The sequence below is a fragment of the Podarcis melisellensis genome, assembly GCF_964234715.1.
Source record: "Podarcis melisellensis genome assembly, chromosome: 1".
Taxonomy (NCBI): Eukaryota; Metazoa; Chordata; class Lepidosauria; order Squamata; family Lacertidae; genus Podarcis; species Podarcis melisellensis.
In genome coordinates this window covers 122,445,968-122,463,996 of record NC_138528.1, presented here as the reverse complement: position 1 = coordinate 122,463,996, position 18,029 = coordinate 122,445,968, and the positions used below count along the sequence as shown (strand labels likewise).

Genomic DNA, 18,029 nt, shown 5'->3' with positions numbered 1-18,029 from the left:
TTGGGGGGGGGGGGGAGAGAGCTTGCCATCAGCACTGTTCCATCCTAGAGGAAGTTCCTTTTTAGGGAAGTCATAGAATCATAGATAATTCTGGCAATGCAGGAATCTTTTGCCCAATGTAGGGATCAAACCTGAGCCCCTTTATTCATTTGCAGGCAGTTTTGATTCACATTGTGTCTGGAAACAGGTGATTGACAGGTGGGTGGCATTGCCCACCTGTCAAATTTGCCTAGGCCATTATGGCATATTTTACACATGCATGCACGCACGGGCACAAACAGAAAGAGAAATGTATGGGTCATTGATATTTGACTTGACATAAGCCAGCTTCCTATCTACAATAATTTTAAAATATCCTTAAACTTTCTTTAAAAAGGTATATACAAAGAGGGTTTTATTTTTCATAATAGCTGGGGGAAAGTAAGAACATACATACGTAGCTGGTTTACACAGAGCTTGTTTCCATTCATCCATTATTTGGGGGCCTTGCGTTCTGCCTCAATATATTTTGTAGAATCCTAAGTACAACTTCCAGTTGATCGGGTGTCATTTTTAAGATCTGTTCTTGATTGTTAAGCATCTCGGTTATTGAACCTGCTTGATTTCTTGGAGTCTCGACAGCAGAGAGATAGGATCTGGGTGAATCTTTGGTTATGAGAGTCGTAGAACTTGGAGCAGGAGTTGGCCTTCCCTGGCTGGAGCTGCCCTCTGGGACTCTTCCTAAATCAAGAAGAGCTCTTTCTACGGCTTTTTCAAGATGCCTGTAAGCTTCCATGTCGATATCATCTGGGCCCGCAATGTTCTGAATATCAAAATGAAAGCAAAGAGTTGTTTTATGTATGTGTATAATAATTATGACACGCTTCACTGTAAGACAATGTGAGCTGCATCCCATTCATTTCCCCTTCTCCTCTTCCCTACCCATAAATTGGCTGATTTAGAGGGGGCGCAGGAGAAAGGAGAAAAGGTGGAAGTCCCATTAGGCAAGCAGAAGTCTTGCTGACAATCCTGGATTACAACCCAAAGTTTTCATTCATCAGCGCTAAGTGGTTGGCTTATCAAACAATCAAATTTGCACTGTTCTCTGTCTCTTTGCATGCCTAAGCCTTTCTTTATTTCATTTAACGAACTCATGCCGCTGTTAATATCTGGGTCAGGTTAGTATCTGTTGTCTTCTAATTAATCAGCTAAATACTAGTGGTTGCTGTTCTATTTCCTTCCCCATATTAGCAATTGGCTGAAGTGCTATGACCGATACGCCAAACATTCTAAGCACTCGGATGGCAATGCACAGGTGCAAGTTCTTTGTTTGCCTAAAAGATAAAGGTAAAGGGACACCTGACCGTAAGGTCCAGTCGCCGTTTACCTTCCCGCTGGACCGGTACCTATTTATCTACTTGCACTTTGACGTGCTTTCGAACTGCTAGGTTGGCAGGAGCAGGGACCGAGCAACGGGAGCTCACCCCATTGCGGGGATTCGAACCGCCGACCTTCTGATCGGCAAGTCCTAGGCTCTGTGGTTTAACCCACAGTGCCACCCACGTCCCTTCTTGGTTTGCCTAGGGAAACCCTAAACAGGTTCTAGAGCGGGGGGGGGGGGGGACACCTGTGACCTGCAGGCCAAACATGGATGTCATACAGGACACCCAAGCAGGGACCGAACAACGGGAGCTCACCCCGTCGCAGGGATTCGAACAGCCAACCTTCTGATCGGCAAGTCCTAGGCTCTGTGGTTTAACCCACAGCGCCACCCACGTCCCTTTTATTTACATGCTGCTGTACACCACCTCAATTTTGTAAGTGGGTGGCTTATACATATTGTTGCAAACAAAGGAATAACATTTAAGGAACAAACGCCGTGTGCCGAGAAGCAGTAAAAAAGAAGAGAAAGTATGGTGCTAAGGGTAACGTGGGGCCAAGGATGTGTATGTACTCTGTGTCAGGTTTAGAAGGGCAGAAATGGCCAAGCTCCACATTACAGTGGTACCTCTGGTTACATACTTAATTCGTTCCGGAGGTCCGTTCTTAACCTGAAGCTGTTCTTAACCTGAATCACCACTTTAGCTAATGGGGCCTCCCGCTGCCGCCGCGTGATTTCTGTTCTCATCCTCAAGCAAAGTTCTTAACCCGAGGTACTATTTCTGGATTAACGGAGTCTGTAACCTGAAGCGTATGTAACCTGAAGCGTATGTAACCCGAGGTACCACTGTACACTGCTTTGCTTTGTGTGGTGCTATTCTGATACAGCAACTGATCAGGACTGCAACCGCTGTGCGGGGAAAGGGTTTACAGCTTTCTCGCACATGCTGTGGTCCTGATGAAAATCCTCTACCGATAAGTTCCTACTGACAGCTTCCATCCCAGGCCAAATAGCAGGGGCTTTTTGTGTGCAGGGTGGGGCAGGGACTTTTATCAGGACTGTGGCAAGGGAGAGAAGGGTTAGAAAACTCTCTCCACCCCAACTGCTACTCCTGAAAAACAGTACAGTCTCTGAAAACAATCATTTACATGGCCCAAGGAACATTGCTTAGTGCAATCAGCAGGCCGGCTGTGTAAGCAACCAGTAAGCACTGGGTTTACTGGGCTCATGGGTGTAGTCAAATCACCTGGCATTAAAGTCTTTAATACAGGAGCCCCTGTTTTGAAGTCTGTTTTTCCAAGATGTTGAGCTTTGATTTTAATTTGCAACGCTAGTTCCATGGCTCTGATCTGCTCTGTTTGGAAAAAATAAATGCATTAAAGCATATATTGTCCTAGATGTGCTGCCTTCAGAAATAATATTTGTGGTCTTCAAGTACAGAGTCAATAACGTTCTTACCAATGTGCTTCCTTTTGTACGCCCAGGAGCTGGTATTTTAGTTGTGGATGATTTTTCCGAAATATTTTTGGAATGGTTTTGTAGCTGTGGATCAGACGGGACAGCAGTCTTGGTGAGTGATTTTTTGGTCTTAACCTCCGTATCTCGCTTCTTCTCAGATTTCTGCTTCAAGCTTTCCCTTCGTGTACCGCTGGGGGATGCTGTTGCTTTGGAATCCTTCCTGTTTTCGGTGGCGCTCAATTTTGGAGAAACTGATGGGTGCCTTTTGGATTTTTCTTTTAAAATCTCCTTAGAGGTGCTTCCAGTAGGCACCCTTTCTCTCCTGGTTTGTGTACTCATTGATGCTTGCTGGTGTGACCCACTATCCTTCTTTATGTCAGATTTCTTCCTTTTTGCCTTCTGGTGGTGTTTAACTGCTGGCTTTGCATCTTCCTCAGATTCTGAATGCAAAAAGAGAAATGTCTGAGGGTTCACCGGAAAGGGAGGCTTGGAAATAAAACTGTGGGGCTTGCTGCAGAAATAATTTTTCGCTTCACTTTGGATGCCAATATCACGCGCACTCAAAAAAGATGTGGCAAATGGTTCAGAGATTCTCTTTGAAGTTTCCTCAGGTGACTTGCTTTTTAATCCTACATCAAATGTTGTTCTCGTTATATTTGGTATGATCAGATTATCATTGTACTTTGGCAACCTGTGACTTTCTTTTTTATGTTTCACTTTTTTGGGCTGACCCATCGTCTGAGTTTCTTGGCTCCTTGTTTCTACTTCCAAAAGACTTGTTACAGAAAGGTCTACAGCTTCTCTTTCTATTTTGTGTTTTTCACCCGCTGTTGAAATTTTATGAAGACTTTCCTTTGAAGGAACTTTTCCTCTCTCAGAGACATCTGTCTTACTAACTCTCTGACTTTCCTCAACATCTGGCAGAGATATAGTACGGCATTCATCCTTTATCTCAACTTCTTGGCTTATCCCAGTTTCAGAACTGTTTTGTATGGGAAGATCCTCAAAGCTTTTCTCTAAAACTGATGTTAAACCTTGTACTTCTGAATCTGAAAGTTTGTCTCGGTGGCCTTCATTTAGAAGTCTGCTCAAGAGAGACTTTAGATTTTGTAGTTCTTCCTCCGAAAACCTGTCATGCAGGCTTTGAGTATCTAGTTGTGTACTTTGCTCATCTGAGCCTTCATCACTCTTTGCTAGTTTTTCCACTACTGGAAACAAGTTTCCAAGTATTCTCTTTAACTCACTCTCTGTGATCATGCCTATTTTTGAAAGTCTGTCTGAAAGATGGTCTTGAATCTTTTTGTTCAATACATTCTTTAGGTTGGCAATTTCGTTTTCTGAAAGCACTTCAAAGAGATTTTGAATACTTTCATTTACCGCCAATGTCTCTTTAGGAAGGCCCTCGCTAGAAGAATCCTGCCATTCTTGCAGCGCAGCCTTCTCTGGTGTAACACTGTCATCCCCTTTCACAGCCAAGGACAACTTCCGGCACACTGTTTTCAAGTCTTCTCCCTTTAATCCAGCCGCTGAAAGTTGATCTTTAAAGTGATCTCGGTGTTCTTTGCTTAAAAGTGATTTCAAACTTCTTATTTCTGCTTTTAAAATTTTTTCTAGGAGAGCATCATGAATGGAAAGTCGCTGCTTAATGTTATCTGTGTCTGTGTTCACAGGTAACATTACTCTAATGATTTCCAGTGACTGTTTAGAGGGTTCTTTTCTTACGTCTGTCTTCTCATTTGTTTGCTCGACTGAACTACTGTCAGTTTTAGGATATGAAGCAGCCTCTCTATCGCCATCTATTTTGCTTTCAGATAAACCTGTCCCTGTAACTAACTCACTTTCTTTACTGCTTTCTTTAACAGTTTCCTTACTACTTTCTTTACTATGTTGTACGGATTCAGCTTTGCTAGTGGTTCTTGATGGATGCTCACTTAGTGATTTTAGTGTTGTTATTTCAGTTTGTGACATGCTTTCCCTGGATAAGCTTTTCCTCCTCTTGAGCAAATCAGCAGTAATTGGAAAAGAAACTATCTGGTCTTTTTCAGGTAGATCTGTATCTGTGATTATCCCCTCTTCACACAATTTGTCTATAAGATGAGCCTGCAAATTTTGACTTACAGCAGCTGTCAGTTTTGTTACATCTGGTTCTGCAACCTTCTCTCCAGACATCTTTCTTTCCTCAGGTAGACATTTATTCTCCCCTGGCAAACTGCTATCTTCCAGCGTTTCAGACAGCTTTGCTTCTGAGAGTCCCTCTGCAACGATGTTTTCAAGGTTTTTGCTTAAAATCGACGACACCGCTACGACTTTTACAAGTTTATCAGCAAGCACGTCTTCAAGAGACTTCTCAAAGGAAATCTCAACCTGTTTTATTTCTGCTTGTTCTGCTAGTTTATCTTCTAGTGTCTTTTCAGAAGAACCCGATGTCACAGCGAGTGGCTCCGAGGCCTTTTCATCCTGCATGCCACGTTTTTGATCCTCCTCTTCTAAATCCATTTTTCTTTCTATAAGCCTTAGTATAGAAAGCTCCCCGCTGCTCTTGATTAATTTAGTGTCCAGACCACTTGTCACTTTTGTCAATGACATCCCATCAGGCGGATCTTGGTCTTCTCGTTCTTTGTTAGCATCAGATGGGTACGTTTTTTCTAAAGGGCCGACATCTCCTTTGCCAAAAATAGGTGGCGGAGGCTGTACTTTACTGACACTTCTCAAGAATGGTTCAAACTTGTTTCCACTAAAAACCGCTTCCTGGAACTGTAATTTAAAAAAGGGAGAGAGGGCATAATTATGAAATTTTGAAAGCTGCAAGATGAACAGAGGAGTTATGTGGGTTTTGGAAATTCCTCTGCAGTTGGGTACTGTGCTCATCTCTCTCCCCCTCCCCCCCGGTCTTGGGAACAGGTTTTTTAACAAGAGGCTTTCAAATGAATAAATTTTATTGGTCAGATGTTTATGATAATACAACAAAATGAAGAGTATAAATAGGAAAAATGCATATAAATAATACATTAGTAATACAGTATATTTCCTACCAATATAAACATTATTTCTTATTTGTGAAGTCAGGGAATAAAGGAGACAGGTTATATTTTCAGCTGGGCAGTCATATGCCTGCTAGCAGATAAGCATCAGAGGCCGTTGAATGGGGAATGGCAGCTGCACAAGTGCTATCCTATGATGATGTTATATCTGGGAGAAATTGCAGTCAAACATAACTATGTCTGGTTGCTAGTTAGTGAATGAAGGGGTTAAGACCACAGAATTAGATACCTAGACTCAGCTAGATCATGCCTTCTCTTTCTGTTGTCACTCTCTTCTCACTATGTAACCTACAAAGAAGGATGTCTTTAAGCTTTGCTCCAAGCTTACAAGCACGTGTTTGAAGCTATCTCTGTATTTTCTACCCAATACTTTTTACCTGCGTTGTTCTTGCTGCTGCATGGAATAATGCATAAATCAGACCTTGGGAATTTGTAAGTAAAGCATTCAAACTTACTAATGGTGTGGTCTGTTCACTGCCAGAGGGCGGAAAGAGAAGAGTGCTTTGCTAGCGAACTAAATGGGATATGCAAAAGGTTTAACAGCCTACATTCCTAACTGCTTGACTTTGTGAGTTTAAACTCTGCTACTGAGGGCTTTCTCTTGCTGGAGAGTGATTTAGCCCCATGTTTTGAATCCAGACACCCAGCTGATTCTTTTGCTATTTACCCCACATGCGTGGGTCACAAGAATTCACATGTTTCCTCCCACAGTATTGGTGACACAAGCCAGTCCTGATCAGTGCTGACATCATCTGCTGAATGTCCAACAGCCACCATCCCAGGCACAAGACAACAGCCAGCCGCAGCACTAGGCTAATAGGCTGTGCACAGAAAAATGAGTTTAGAAGGTGTATGTGAAGGTATTTCTACTGCACAGTGTTATTGCATGTTTACTCAGAACTAGTTCTTTGTGAATTCAATAGGATGTACGTTCAAAGGTGTGCACATAAAATTGCAGTCTGGCCATCTGGGCTGGTGGCAAGCAAACTGTGCTTAAGGAAGTCTGCATGCTAGTTTTGCATGTACAACCAAGTCAAAGTTAAACAAACCTAGGTTCATAAGGCTATAACAAATCATGGCTTCAGACTGTAGTTTCTTGGCAGTAAACAACCAGAGTTGAAGCCAGTGGGCAGGGTTCAGGCCATCAGACAAACCATGGTTTAATAAACCATAGTTTAACAAACCATGGCTTTGTGTGCAAACCAGGCCTCCCAGTCTGAACTGATTGTTTTCCACACAGAAACAGAATTAGCCTGGAAGGCGGAGGTGGGAGGGGAATATGTAAACCCCTTTCCCCAAAGGGTCTCCAACTATGTGGTTTCCCCCAAACTACACCCATCTGCCCCACACTGGATGTCATAGGTGAAGTGAGGTGAGGGGCAGGTGGAGACACAGCTGTCAATGCACAATTGGGAGCCTTAATGTGCACCCCTGATTGTGCAGGGGCAAAGGAGCTTTGTTGCTTGTACCTAACACAGGGGTCAGCAACCTTTTTCAGCAGGGGGCCGGTCCACCGTCCCTCAAACCATGTGGTGGGCCAGACTATTTTGGGAAAAAAATTAAATGAACAAATTCCTATGCCTCACAAATAACCCAAAGATGCATTTTAAATAAAAACACACACTACTCTTGTAAAAACACCAGGCAGGCCCCACAAATAACCCAGAGATGCATTTTAAATAAAAAAACACATGCTACTCTTGTAAAAACACCAGGCAGGCCCCACAAATAACCCAGAGATGCATTTTAAATAAAAACACTCTTGCTACTCTTGTAAAAACATGCTGATTCCTGGACCGTCGGTGGGCTGGATTGAGAAGGCGATTGGGCTGCATCCGGCCCCCAGGCCTTAGGTTGCCTAAAAAAGTAAAGGGACCCCTGACCATTAGGTCCAGTCGTGACCGACTCTGGGGTTGCGTGCTCATCTCGCTCTATGGCTAGGGAAGCCCAGCCAGATGGGCAGGGTATAAATAATAAATTATTATTATTATTATTATTATTATTGGCCAAGGGAGCCGGCGTTTGTCCGCAGACAGCTTCCGGGTCATGTGGCCACCATGAGTAAGCCGCTTCTGGCGAACCAGAGCAGCACACGGAAACGCCGTTTACCTTCCTGCCAGAGCAGTCCCTATTTATCTACTTGCACTTTGACGTGCTTTCGAACTGCTAGGTTGGCAGGAGCAGGGACCGAGCAACAGGAGCTCACCCTGTCGCGGGGATTCAAACCGCCAATTTTCTGAACGGCAAATCCTAGGCTCTGTGGTTTAACCCACATTGACACCCACGTCCCTTTAGGTTGCCTACCCCTGACCTAATAGCTGACCTGTGGTGAGAGCAAGCTCCCTGGGATCAGCTGAAGTACTCAGCTGAGTTCCCCATGGGAAGGTCCAGCCAAACCTTGAAGGGGCCAGCCAAACCTTGAAGGGGCTTTGCCAAGAAAAAAGGTAGGGGAAAGGTGGAAATCAGGACTGTAGATCAGAATGCTGAAAATCATAAACAAGCCTCTTCTCCACCAAACAAAATTAACTAAAGGAATTAACAATGTGGCAATAGCGAGAGACTCCAGTGCTCAAAGACCACCCATAAATATATACCCACCATCTACCGGTTCTCTTTTAAAGCAGAAAAACCAGGGTTGTAATAACCAAGGAGGAGGACGAGAAAGTGACACGTGTGTCAGCACAAAACGTTTTCCAAATGAATCCAAAATGTCTTTTTAAGAGGTACTAACTATCCCTGGCAAGTGAATATAGAATCAGATGCAGGGAATGATAGAAAGATTGTATCAACTCCTCGTGCTGTTTTTTGCAACAGATCATGAACTAATGAGGTGGATAAGAAACGTTGCATGATGCCGCCATCACTACACGGACATCACCAAATCCACTTAACTGTATTATATGCTATCGGAGCAGTGCTTAACGAGTTATTCCTTACCATAGATTTCCAAGGCAATTGCTGTACTGGTTCAACAACTGAATCTAGGATGGATCAGCAAGAAAAATAAAATATTAAAGAGCAACAAATGGAAGAGCAAAAATTTTTAGTTGTGAAATCTGGTATTTAATTTTACTCAGTGTAAATTAATAATGCACAACACTCTCCAGCAAAATAGACCAAATCATTTGAGCAATGAGTTATTTTATCATGGAATTCAGTAAAGACACTGTCACTTCCATAAATGACCACAGAGAGCAGAGTGGGATAATATTATAATAATAATAATAATAATAATAATAATAATAATAATAATAATGGTGCACATATCAGTGAAAATAATGTAAAAAACAGGGAAAGTAGAAACATTTAAGGGAAATATGCTTCATAAAAATCTGTATATTATAAATTCTCTCTGAAATGCTAATGAGTTCTTGTGCGGACTAAAAAAAATCTGCAAAATGATGTGGAAATGTGGAAAGCTGAATTTAGGATTAGAAAAAATGAGAAACTGAGAGAAGTCTAGATTAACACATATGCCCATCTCTATCCCTTGGCCAGCATAGCCAATGGCCAGGGTAATGGGATATGTAGTTCAACACAAGGTAGAGGACACAATTATGGCTACCTCTATATGAGGAAATTATGTATTGTTGGGAAACTGTGTATGTGCAGCTACTCACACAGAGTCAATTAAGGTTTGGCAGACAACCAGAAGGCAATCTGAAGGAGTACATTTGCCTGGTGATAACAGAGGCATGGAGACAGCTCCATGATTGGTCAAGCTCTCTCAAGGGAGTGATAATTAATGACCTACTAACTGGGGTGTGTTAGTTCAGTGTTCAGAGGTTCAGAGTTCTGTGTGTCAGTGTAGAAGTTGTGAGTCGTGTCAGAGAAAGCTAGCAAAAGATCCGTGTTCTGTTCCTGTAAATAGTCCACTGTATATAATGAACACCTAACTACAAGTTCCTGGTTCCTGCTTCGTCTATCCTGTCTGCAGCCAAGTCGCCAATTGCTTCCGTGGATTCTGTGTTTACTCTGCTAGGTCTGGCTAAGGTCCTGCAACTAGTCAGAAAGTTGCGAAACACCAAATAGGTTTTGCCAATAAGTATAACTGCAATATATTTTAGCCTCTGACTAAGGCAACCCCTTTCTTTTTCAAGGAACAACTTCTAAACACTTTGCAGCAGTTAGCACACAAACATCCAATCTCTTTACTTTGGCTTGATAGCAAAAGCAAGACTGCCAACTTGCTATTCTCTTCCAATACCCCTGTAGAACTTCCTATATATGCTTTCTGTATAATTAGTCCTGTCCTGAGAGTTCCCTGATTATCAGTTTCTTCTTACTGCAGAGGTATCAACTATAAAAGAATCCTGCAATTCTGCATAGTCTTATGGAAACACCTTTTCTGCCTCTAATGGTTCCCGATCCAAAGGATGGGAGATCAGCAATCCTACCTCTGGGAAAGAAAGACAGGAGGAGAAATGGAAATATAGGCTGTGTTTGCATGTAACATTAAATCATGGATTAGCTCAGTAGTTCTCAAAGGTGTGGCATGGTTAGGATGGCAATTGTAGCAGGAACATTCAAGGATAATCAAAGAAACATTTAAATATTTCAGTGTCCATTCCAATCCAGATAGCTTATCAGAATCAAGTCATTTCTTTTTGCTTTCAAATGTATTTCTCATCAATATAAAATGGTGTGGAGCAAGCAAATTTTTGTTCTGTAAGTGTGGCCCAAAGAAAAAAGTTTGAGAACCACTGGTTAGCCCTATACAGTGGTACCTTGGGTTACATACACTTCAGATTACATACGCTTCAGATTACAGACTCCGCTAACCCAGAAATATTGCTTCAGGTTAAGAACAGTTTCAGGTTAAGTACGTACCTCCAGAACGAATTAAGTACTTAAACCTGAGGTACCACTGTACTGATGAGCCTCAATAAGTCTGAGGAAAGTGCTAGTAGTAGTAGTAGTAGCAGTAGCAGTAGTAGTTGTTATATGTATTTATACCCCAGCCCATCTGGCTGGCTGGGTTTTCCCAGCCACTAGTCTTAAGTGCTTCTCGCATGGTCAGGGAAAATATTTCTGCCAAGTTTAGGTTCACTTTTGAAGAGTCTTATTAGCCGGGTGCCATGTTTAAACAAGGAATCCTTATTTAAAGCAAACTAATCATTGTAATAAGCCACATTCGTAACCCATGCTTTGAAAAGTACAGCTGGTACCTAACTTAAGTATAAGTTACTCACTGGCATTGCAGTGCTCTCAGGTTGGGTGCTGGTTCAAAGTACAGGATGAAGGCAGGAGGAAGTTCTTATGATGCAGTTCGCTCCTGCCTTTGTCAACAGCAGTGGTGGACGTAACATCTTGGGGGCCCTGAAGCTTGAACTGTCATGAGGGACCCTTCACAACCAGCAATGAGGTTTGGGTAACCACTGTTATCTTATTCAGTGGGACTGTTCCACAACAGACCACCACATCTTTACAACATCTGTGCTACTGACTCTCAGACTTTGGGATTGTTGAAATATACACAACAAAAGACCCACTAGACCCACATTTTTTAAGCAATGTGGAATGTAGTTCTTTAGAATTAAGCTTCATTAATTTCATGGTGGAACCGCCCTGGGTTGACAGTCACATTCACCAGAGCTCCCTTGTACTTTTCTCCTCAGCCTAGTGTTAGTTTATTTGTTAATCTTTTCCTTTTTCTTGCCAGAAGTTGTTCCTTGGGGATAAAGCTTCACACTTTGCTCAGAGTTGTTGAGGTTTGCCCATTAGACAACTGTTGAGTTTTTGCATAAATATGGTCATAGAGACAACACACAGTATATACATATTTAACAAAAGTTTGTTGGCTTCCTACAGGCGATATTCTTTCTGTTTCTTGAACCCAAGCACCAGGCCAAGCGAGGTTTTAAAAGTAGGTTGTGAACTTGTGAAAAGCCTTTTTTTCCCCTTTTGGTCCTTGGCATATCATGTTTTGCTTTATTTTATATAGAACCCAACCACCTGGAAGCTGATGATTACTATTCGAAAAGTTTTGTCAATTTACCTGATGGTCTAGGAGGTGCCACAAACTGAGGTGAGACACTCACAGAAACTTCAGACTTAGGCTGTGATTCCTTTGTAATTTCAGAGGTGATACATCAAGAAGAAAAAAGATAGTTATTCACTCGTATAAATCACTGTAACAGTAAGAATGTAAAATGAGTGTGCAAAAGAACGTCTGTTGGCAGAGTGCGGCTAGGTAGAACATCACCGTGCAAAGTTGGTCAGAATGGAGCAAATTCCCATTTTCACAGGCTCGAAAGGTTCTACTTTAACAAATCTTCCTGCCAAGTAAATCAGGATGAATGCTCATTGTCGAATAACCCTCTCAAAAAAATCGGAACAAATTCTCAGTGAAGACCTGAGTCAGGGCACTTACAGATGACCTGTTTATTGAGCATTTATCCTGATTTGTTTGCAGGGAGGCTAGACAATGTTGTGTCAAAGCAAGTGCTGCCCACATTTTTCAGTTACTTTTCTGTCAATTTCCTTACTGCAGAAAGTATTCTCTTTGTGGGGATGTGGGCTTTGTTGCTCAAGACACCCCAAGTACACAATCAGAATTTGCACTGGTATGTGACTGAAAAAGCCTGAAAGCGTCTATAGTCTAATCACCGCTTAAGTATTCTGCAAGCAAATCCAGATGAATAGTCATACCTCGTTACGTCTGCTTCAGGTTGCGTCCCGCGGTGACCTGGAAGTACCGGAAAGGGTTACTTCCGGCTTTCGCCTCTCACGCATGCGCAGATGCAAAAAATGACGTCATGCGCATGCGCAGAAGCAGCGAATCGCGACCTGCGCATGTGCAGACTCGGGTTGCGTTCCTTTCAGGTTGCGAACAGGGCTCCGGAACGGATCCCATTTGCAACCAGAGGTACCACTGTACCAACAAACAGATTGTCTGGAGGATCCCTTAGTGTACAGCATATTTACAGTAAAAGTCTGATGTGGCACAGCTGGATCATCATTACAGTTGCTACCCTTGACCCCACTGTAAGAACGCATCTATTAATTACAGTGGTACCTCGGGTTACATACACTTCAGGTTACCGACACCACTAACCCAGAAAAAGTGCTTCAGGATGAGAACAGAAATTCTGCTCCGGCGGCGCGGCAGCAGCAGGAGGCCCCATTAGCTAAAGTGGTGCTTCAGGTTAAGAACAGTTTCAGGTTAAGAACATACCTCTGGAACGAATTAAGTACTTAACCCGAGGTACCACTGTATATGCTATGGCTTCAAAAGAGCAAGAATGGTAACCTCAAAGCTCCAAACAGCTTGCCCATTAGAGAAGGAGAAAGCTGAATAACCCACATTATCCCCTGGGGAGGGGAAAGTGAAACAATATGTTACATATCACCATCAGCTACCTGTATTGGTACTGGCAGGTATTCTTTAATAGGTGGTTTTTTGACTATGACAGGTATTTCCTCTTCTGTCACTTTCCTCTCAGGACCTAAAGAAGCAAGGCTTTCTGAATCCCTAGCCTCAGACGTTTTTGCAGCGCTTCCAACGGAACTTGATAGAGAGGTTTCAGACGCAGGATGAAGTCTTTCTCTTACAACTGTGTCCTTCATATCCTCTCCATCTGAAGAGTCAGGATGAACTTGTTCTCTAACAACCATGTCTTTCATGTTCTCTCCATCTGAAGATACTGGAGAACTCGTAGGGTTAGGGGTTACAGTCAGCGCTGGGACCGGTGGGGTTGTTTCAGCAGGTTGAGAAATCTGTTCTGATGAAAATAAGTTTCTGCGGGATGGCACAGGTCCAGAAGGTCGTGATGAGAGAGCAGACAGTTGACTTGTCCATTTCTGCAAATGACAATAATCATCGCCAACACTAGTGTACTAAAATGTAGTCTTTTTATAACTACTGGTCTTAATTTCGGTGAAATACAGTGGTACCTTGGGTTACATATGCTTCAGGTTACATATGCTTCAGGTTACAGACTCCTCTAACCCAGAAATAGTGCTTCAGGTTAAGAACTTTGCTTCAGGATGAGAACAGAAATTGTGCTCCGGCGGCGCAGCGGCAGCAGGAGGCCCCATTAGCTAAAGTGGTGCTTCAGGTTAAGAACATTTTCAGGTTAAGTACGGACCTCCGGAACGAATTAAGTACTGAACCCGAGGTACCACTGTACACACTTCTTGGGGTATATTGCTCGTACCTCTGGAAGGGGACACATTGTGCTCCTTCTTGGGTGGTATGCCCACCTTTGGTTCCCACCCTGCACTCAGTTCTCACCTGTGGCCCCTACAAGCAGTCAGCATGCAAAATCAGCCACATCCTGCAAATGGCTTCGACTGGCCGGCTAAATCAAGTGAGGGGAGCCAATGGGTCTCCTGCATGCGAATATAGGCTCTGGCAGATTGAGCATACAAGACCAATAGTGAGTCCAATGGTCAAGAAGGTGGCTTCTGCACGTTTTGTTGGGGGAAGTGAGGGACAGAAGGGGCTCGACAACCTGGGAAGGTAGCCCATCTAGGAGAAGGACAACTTTGATCCTAGACCTGCGCTGCCTTGTGGCCATACTCATTCATGCAGAAGAGTTCAGTTGGTTAGAGCAGTGTTTCCCAACCTTGTGCCTCCAGATGTTTTTGGCCTACAACTCCCATCATCCCTAGCTAGCAAGACCAGTGGTCAGGGATGATGGGAATTGTAGTTCAAAAACAGCTGGAGGCACAGGGTTGGGAAACACTGGGTTAGAGCATGGTGCTGATAATGCCAAGGTTGCAGGTTCAATCCTTCTTTGGACAGCTACATATTTTTGCATTGCAGTGTGTTGGACTAGATGGTCCTCAGGATCCCTTCCAACTCTACAATTCTATGATTCTATGAAAAAGACTTTGGGAGTAAACCCAGAGGGAAAATCTGTATCTACTGTTTCGTGGTATATCTGCAGGAGAAGAAAATGCTAAGGAGTAAACCCTACACAAATCCGGAGTGGAGTCCCTGAGATGTTTGGATGCATAGCTGTCAACTTACAGATTTGAAAATAAGGGACCAGCAGCCTTGAAAATAATGGATCAGCAGCCAAAATAAGGGATTTTCTGAACACAGGTATGTTCAACTTCTGAGCCCCTCCAAGCCAAAGGCAGAAAACCCAGCCAGCAACCAAACGATGCCTCAAGTGGTGGTTCCTACAGCGCAGCAACCCGGCAAAGGGGATGCAGCAAGGAAAACCACCGTCATCTCTCTGCTGGGAAGCACTGAGCAACGGCAAGTCCCCAGGCAACGCGGCCGATTTGATCGGCACAAGGCATGCAAGCTCCACCTCCCAGTCGTTCTTAGACTCCTTATTGGGTGAGCAACGCAGCCAAGCGACACAGTTGGAGCCTCCCTCCTCCCTGGCCAGCAGGGGGGAGGCAGAGGAGCTGCTTCCTTTGAAACCTGGGAAATTTAAGGGACATCATCAATAAGGGACAGCAGCAGGACACAGCGCTGGGATAAGGGACTTTCCCGCCAAATAAGGGACAGTTGACAGCTATGGTTGGATGGCACCTTGTACAACTCCTTCCAGCAACTCCTGCAGTCAGTCTGGTGCCAAACATATTGCTCTGCTTTCTTTTGGACCACATCAGTCAGACCACAGGAGGTGGTCATCTGCGCAGGCCAGGACCTCCACACACACTGCTCAGGCTTGCCCCCCAAGGAAGTCACTGCTGATGCAGCAAAAGCAATGCTGGAGGCAGCAGTTACGAGTTACTGGTCTCTGCAACCACAGCAGGTGCTGTGATTCTCCAGCGGTTTGACTTTACCCCTAAAAGCGCACTCCATTGTCTCTTCAGACAGATCGATGTCGACTCCTCAACACTACTTGGCAAGACTCAGGGCTCCATCAATCTGGCATTTCATGGTTGAATTAATACAAACAGAGAGTAACTAAGTAGGGAATGCTAGTAATTATTTCATGCTTCTTTAATGCTAGGAATTTTCTGAACAGTTCAGTACAACAGAATAGGATATGGTACCCTTGATGTGTATGAAAGGAGACAGGTGAAGTTAGAACAGTATCATAAAAACTCCGGGCATGTACAGCAAGTATTACACAGACATTTGAAGAAAGGAATAGAAATTTCAATAAAAATAAAGAAATCTACATAGCAAGCAGTATCACATGAGAGAGCTCTTTACGGGATTTACCATTTTAAGACTGCAAGAAGGGAGACTATTGCTTCAATGCTTCCACAACTCCGTGAATGTAGAAAAATAACCATCAGGGAGCAAGGTGGGGTGGAACCTCTCTCCTGGTTGTACTAATTTTCTACATGCAGAGAGAATTTTCTAAAGTTAGGGGCATTTTATTCTTTGTCCAGTCTGAAGTGATACAGTCAATCATGTCTTATTTCTGAATGTGCAGCTGGCTGTTATTACATGTTAGGCTACAACGCCTACTCAGTAATGTGATTTATAGGCTAATTTAAATATACCAGCAAAAAACAACAACAACAACAACAACAACAAAAACCCCTGACCAGTAGGAAGAGGAATTATTTCACAAATTAAAAGAAAATTACAATCTTGATACTATTTAAGACATACCCTTCTGGTGGTGTAGCCAATATTCATTTAAAAAGGGACAGGTGGTTTTAAAAGCCTAACCTACCACAAGAGACTAATTCCAGCATTTTACCTATTTTAGGTGTTGCTGCTATTTCTATAGTTCAAAGGTGGGGAACCTCAAGGGCCCTATAGGCAACCACATGAGGGCTGCAAGCCTATAGTGGGACAGGCAAGAGGCCGAAGTAGGCAGAAGCAATGTTCCAGCCATACCAAAGTCCAAAGTTTCTACCAGGGTGTTGGAGAACTCAAATGAAAACACAAATGGGAATGGCTGATGTTTCCTCAACAGTTCCAAGTGCGGAACAGAAAACAGTTGAGCAAATGCAACTGGTATTTGATACTGTTGTGGCCTTCAGCACATAAACAATACATAACTGGTTATGTTACTTCCCCCCATGTTTGCACTGTGATCCTTTTGCACTGAAATGGAGTGGAATAATGCAATGCTAACACCGCGTAGGCAATTTACGTAATTAATTACAGTACTTATAGAATCACAGATAACTGTCGAGATGGAAGGTCATTCGAGTGTCATCGAGTCCAACCCCCTGCAATGCAGGAATCTCAACGAGATATATGATGTAAAGTCATGTACCGTAATTTTGCCAAAGTGGACAGACAGTGGGGCAAATAACATGGTTTTGGGTGGAAGACAAAATGCAGTAGAACAGAAACAGCGTGGCATGCGGTAAACACAGGGAAGGGCAGAAAACAATGCCTTCTGACACCCCTAGCTTTTGCACACCCATCTCTCCATCCATTAAAGCATTATTGCCCATTCCAGCCAGACAAAAGCAGTCAAGCAGGGCTGTTGAGAGGTGTGGTCTGGGGCAATGGGCACTGAGAGTTCTGAGGACCAGAGAGAGATGCATTAAGCCCCACATACACTATAGTCCTGCACATATACTATAGTTCCTAAAATATGTGGGAGTGTGATTGACAGTAACCTCTTTAGCTGTAGGGGTACCACAGTGGTGTAATTTTATGAAGCAATCTATCAATAACACACACCTTTATGTCTTCTCCGGCGAATGATCTTATGTTTTCTTGAGACATTACCTCTGAAGCTGCAGGTGGCGGGAGAAATTTTTAGAAAGTTATATTGTAAGAAACTAAAAAAGGAAATACTAGTTGCATAGCAAGACCACCAAGTTCCTTATGTGGATAAATGCTTTATGGATCTTTTTTTTAATGCAAATGCACATTATGGTTATGCACCATGAACTCATAAGCGCATTGAAGTTCATAGGCATCCTCTTTAAAAAGCAGTCCCTTTTCAGTGTTCAAACACTCCATGCTGTCACCTTGAGTGACAATATGGTAATCAATTGGTCAGGACTTCTGGGGAGGAACTTGGTGGACTGAACGTCTTCTGTCAGCAGCTATGGGGCAATTCTCCCCCCTCCCCCATTTTCACACAAGGTAATATTGAGTGTTGGAACTTTTGCAAATACCAGTACAGTGGTACATCGGGTTATATACGCTTCAGGTTACATTCGCTTCAGGTTACAGACTCCGCTAACCCAGAAATAATACCTCGGGTTAAGAACTTTGCTTCAGGATGAGAACAGAAATCGTGCTCCGGCGGCACGGCAGCAGCGGGAGGCCCCATCAG

General features: G+C 43.3%; 1 protein-coding gene across 1 annotated transcript in view; it reads right to left on the bottom strand.

Annotated features, from left to right (window-relative positions):
• Positions 1 to 377: 377 nt before the first annotated feature.
• C2CD6 (C2 calcium dependent domain containing 6) overlaps positions 378 to 18,029 on the bottom strand; it is a 35,200-nt gene continuing 17,548 nt past the window's right edge. The window contains exons 12-17 of the mRNA XM_081899576.1: positions 17,426 to 17,481; positions 13,222 to 13,662; positions 11,858 to 11,927; positions 8,797 to 8,840; positions 2,819 to 5,572; positions 378 to 802 (exon numbers count right to left, since the gene is read on the bottom strand). Of these exons, the coding sequence (XP_081755702.1) occupies positions 467 to 802; positions 2,819 to 5,572; positions 8,797 to 8,840; positions 11,858 to 11,927; positions 13,222 to 13,662; positions 17,426 to 17,481 (3,701 nt within the window). The 3' untranslated portion in view covers positions 378 to 466. The remainder of the gene's footprint in view (positions 803 to 2,818; positions 5,573 to 8,796; positions 8,841 to 11,857; positions 11,928 to 13,221; positions 13,663 to 17,425; positions 17,482 to 18,029) is intronic.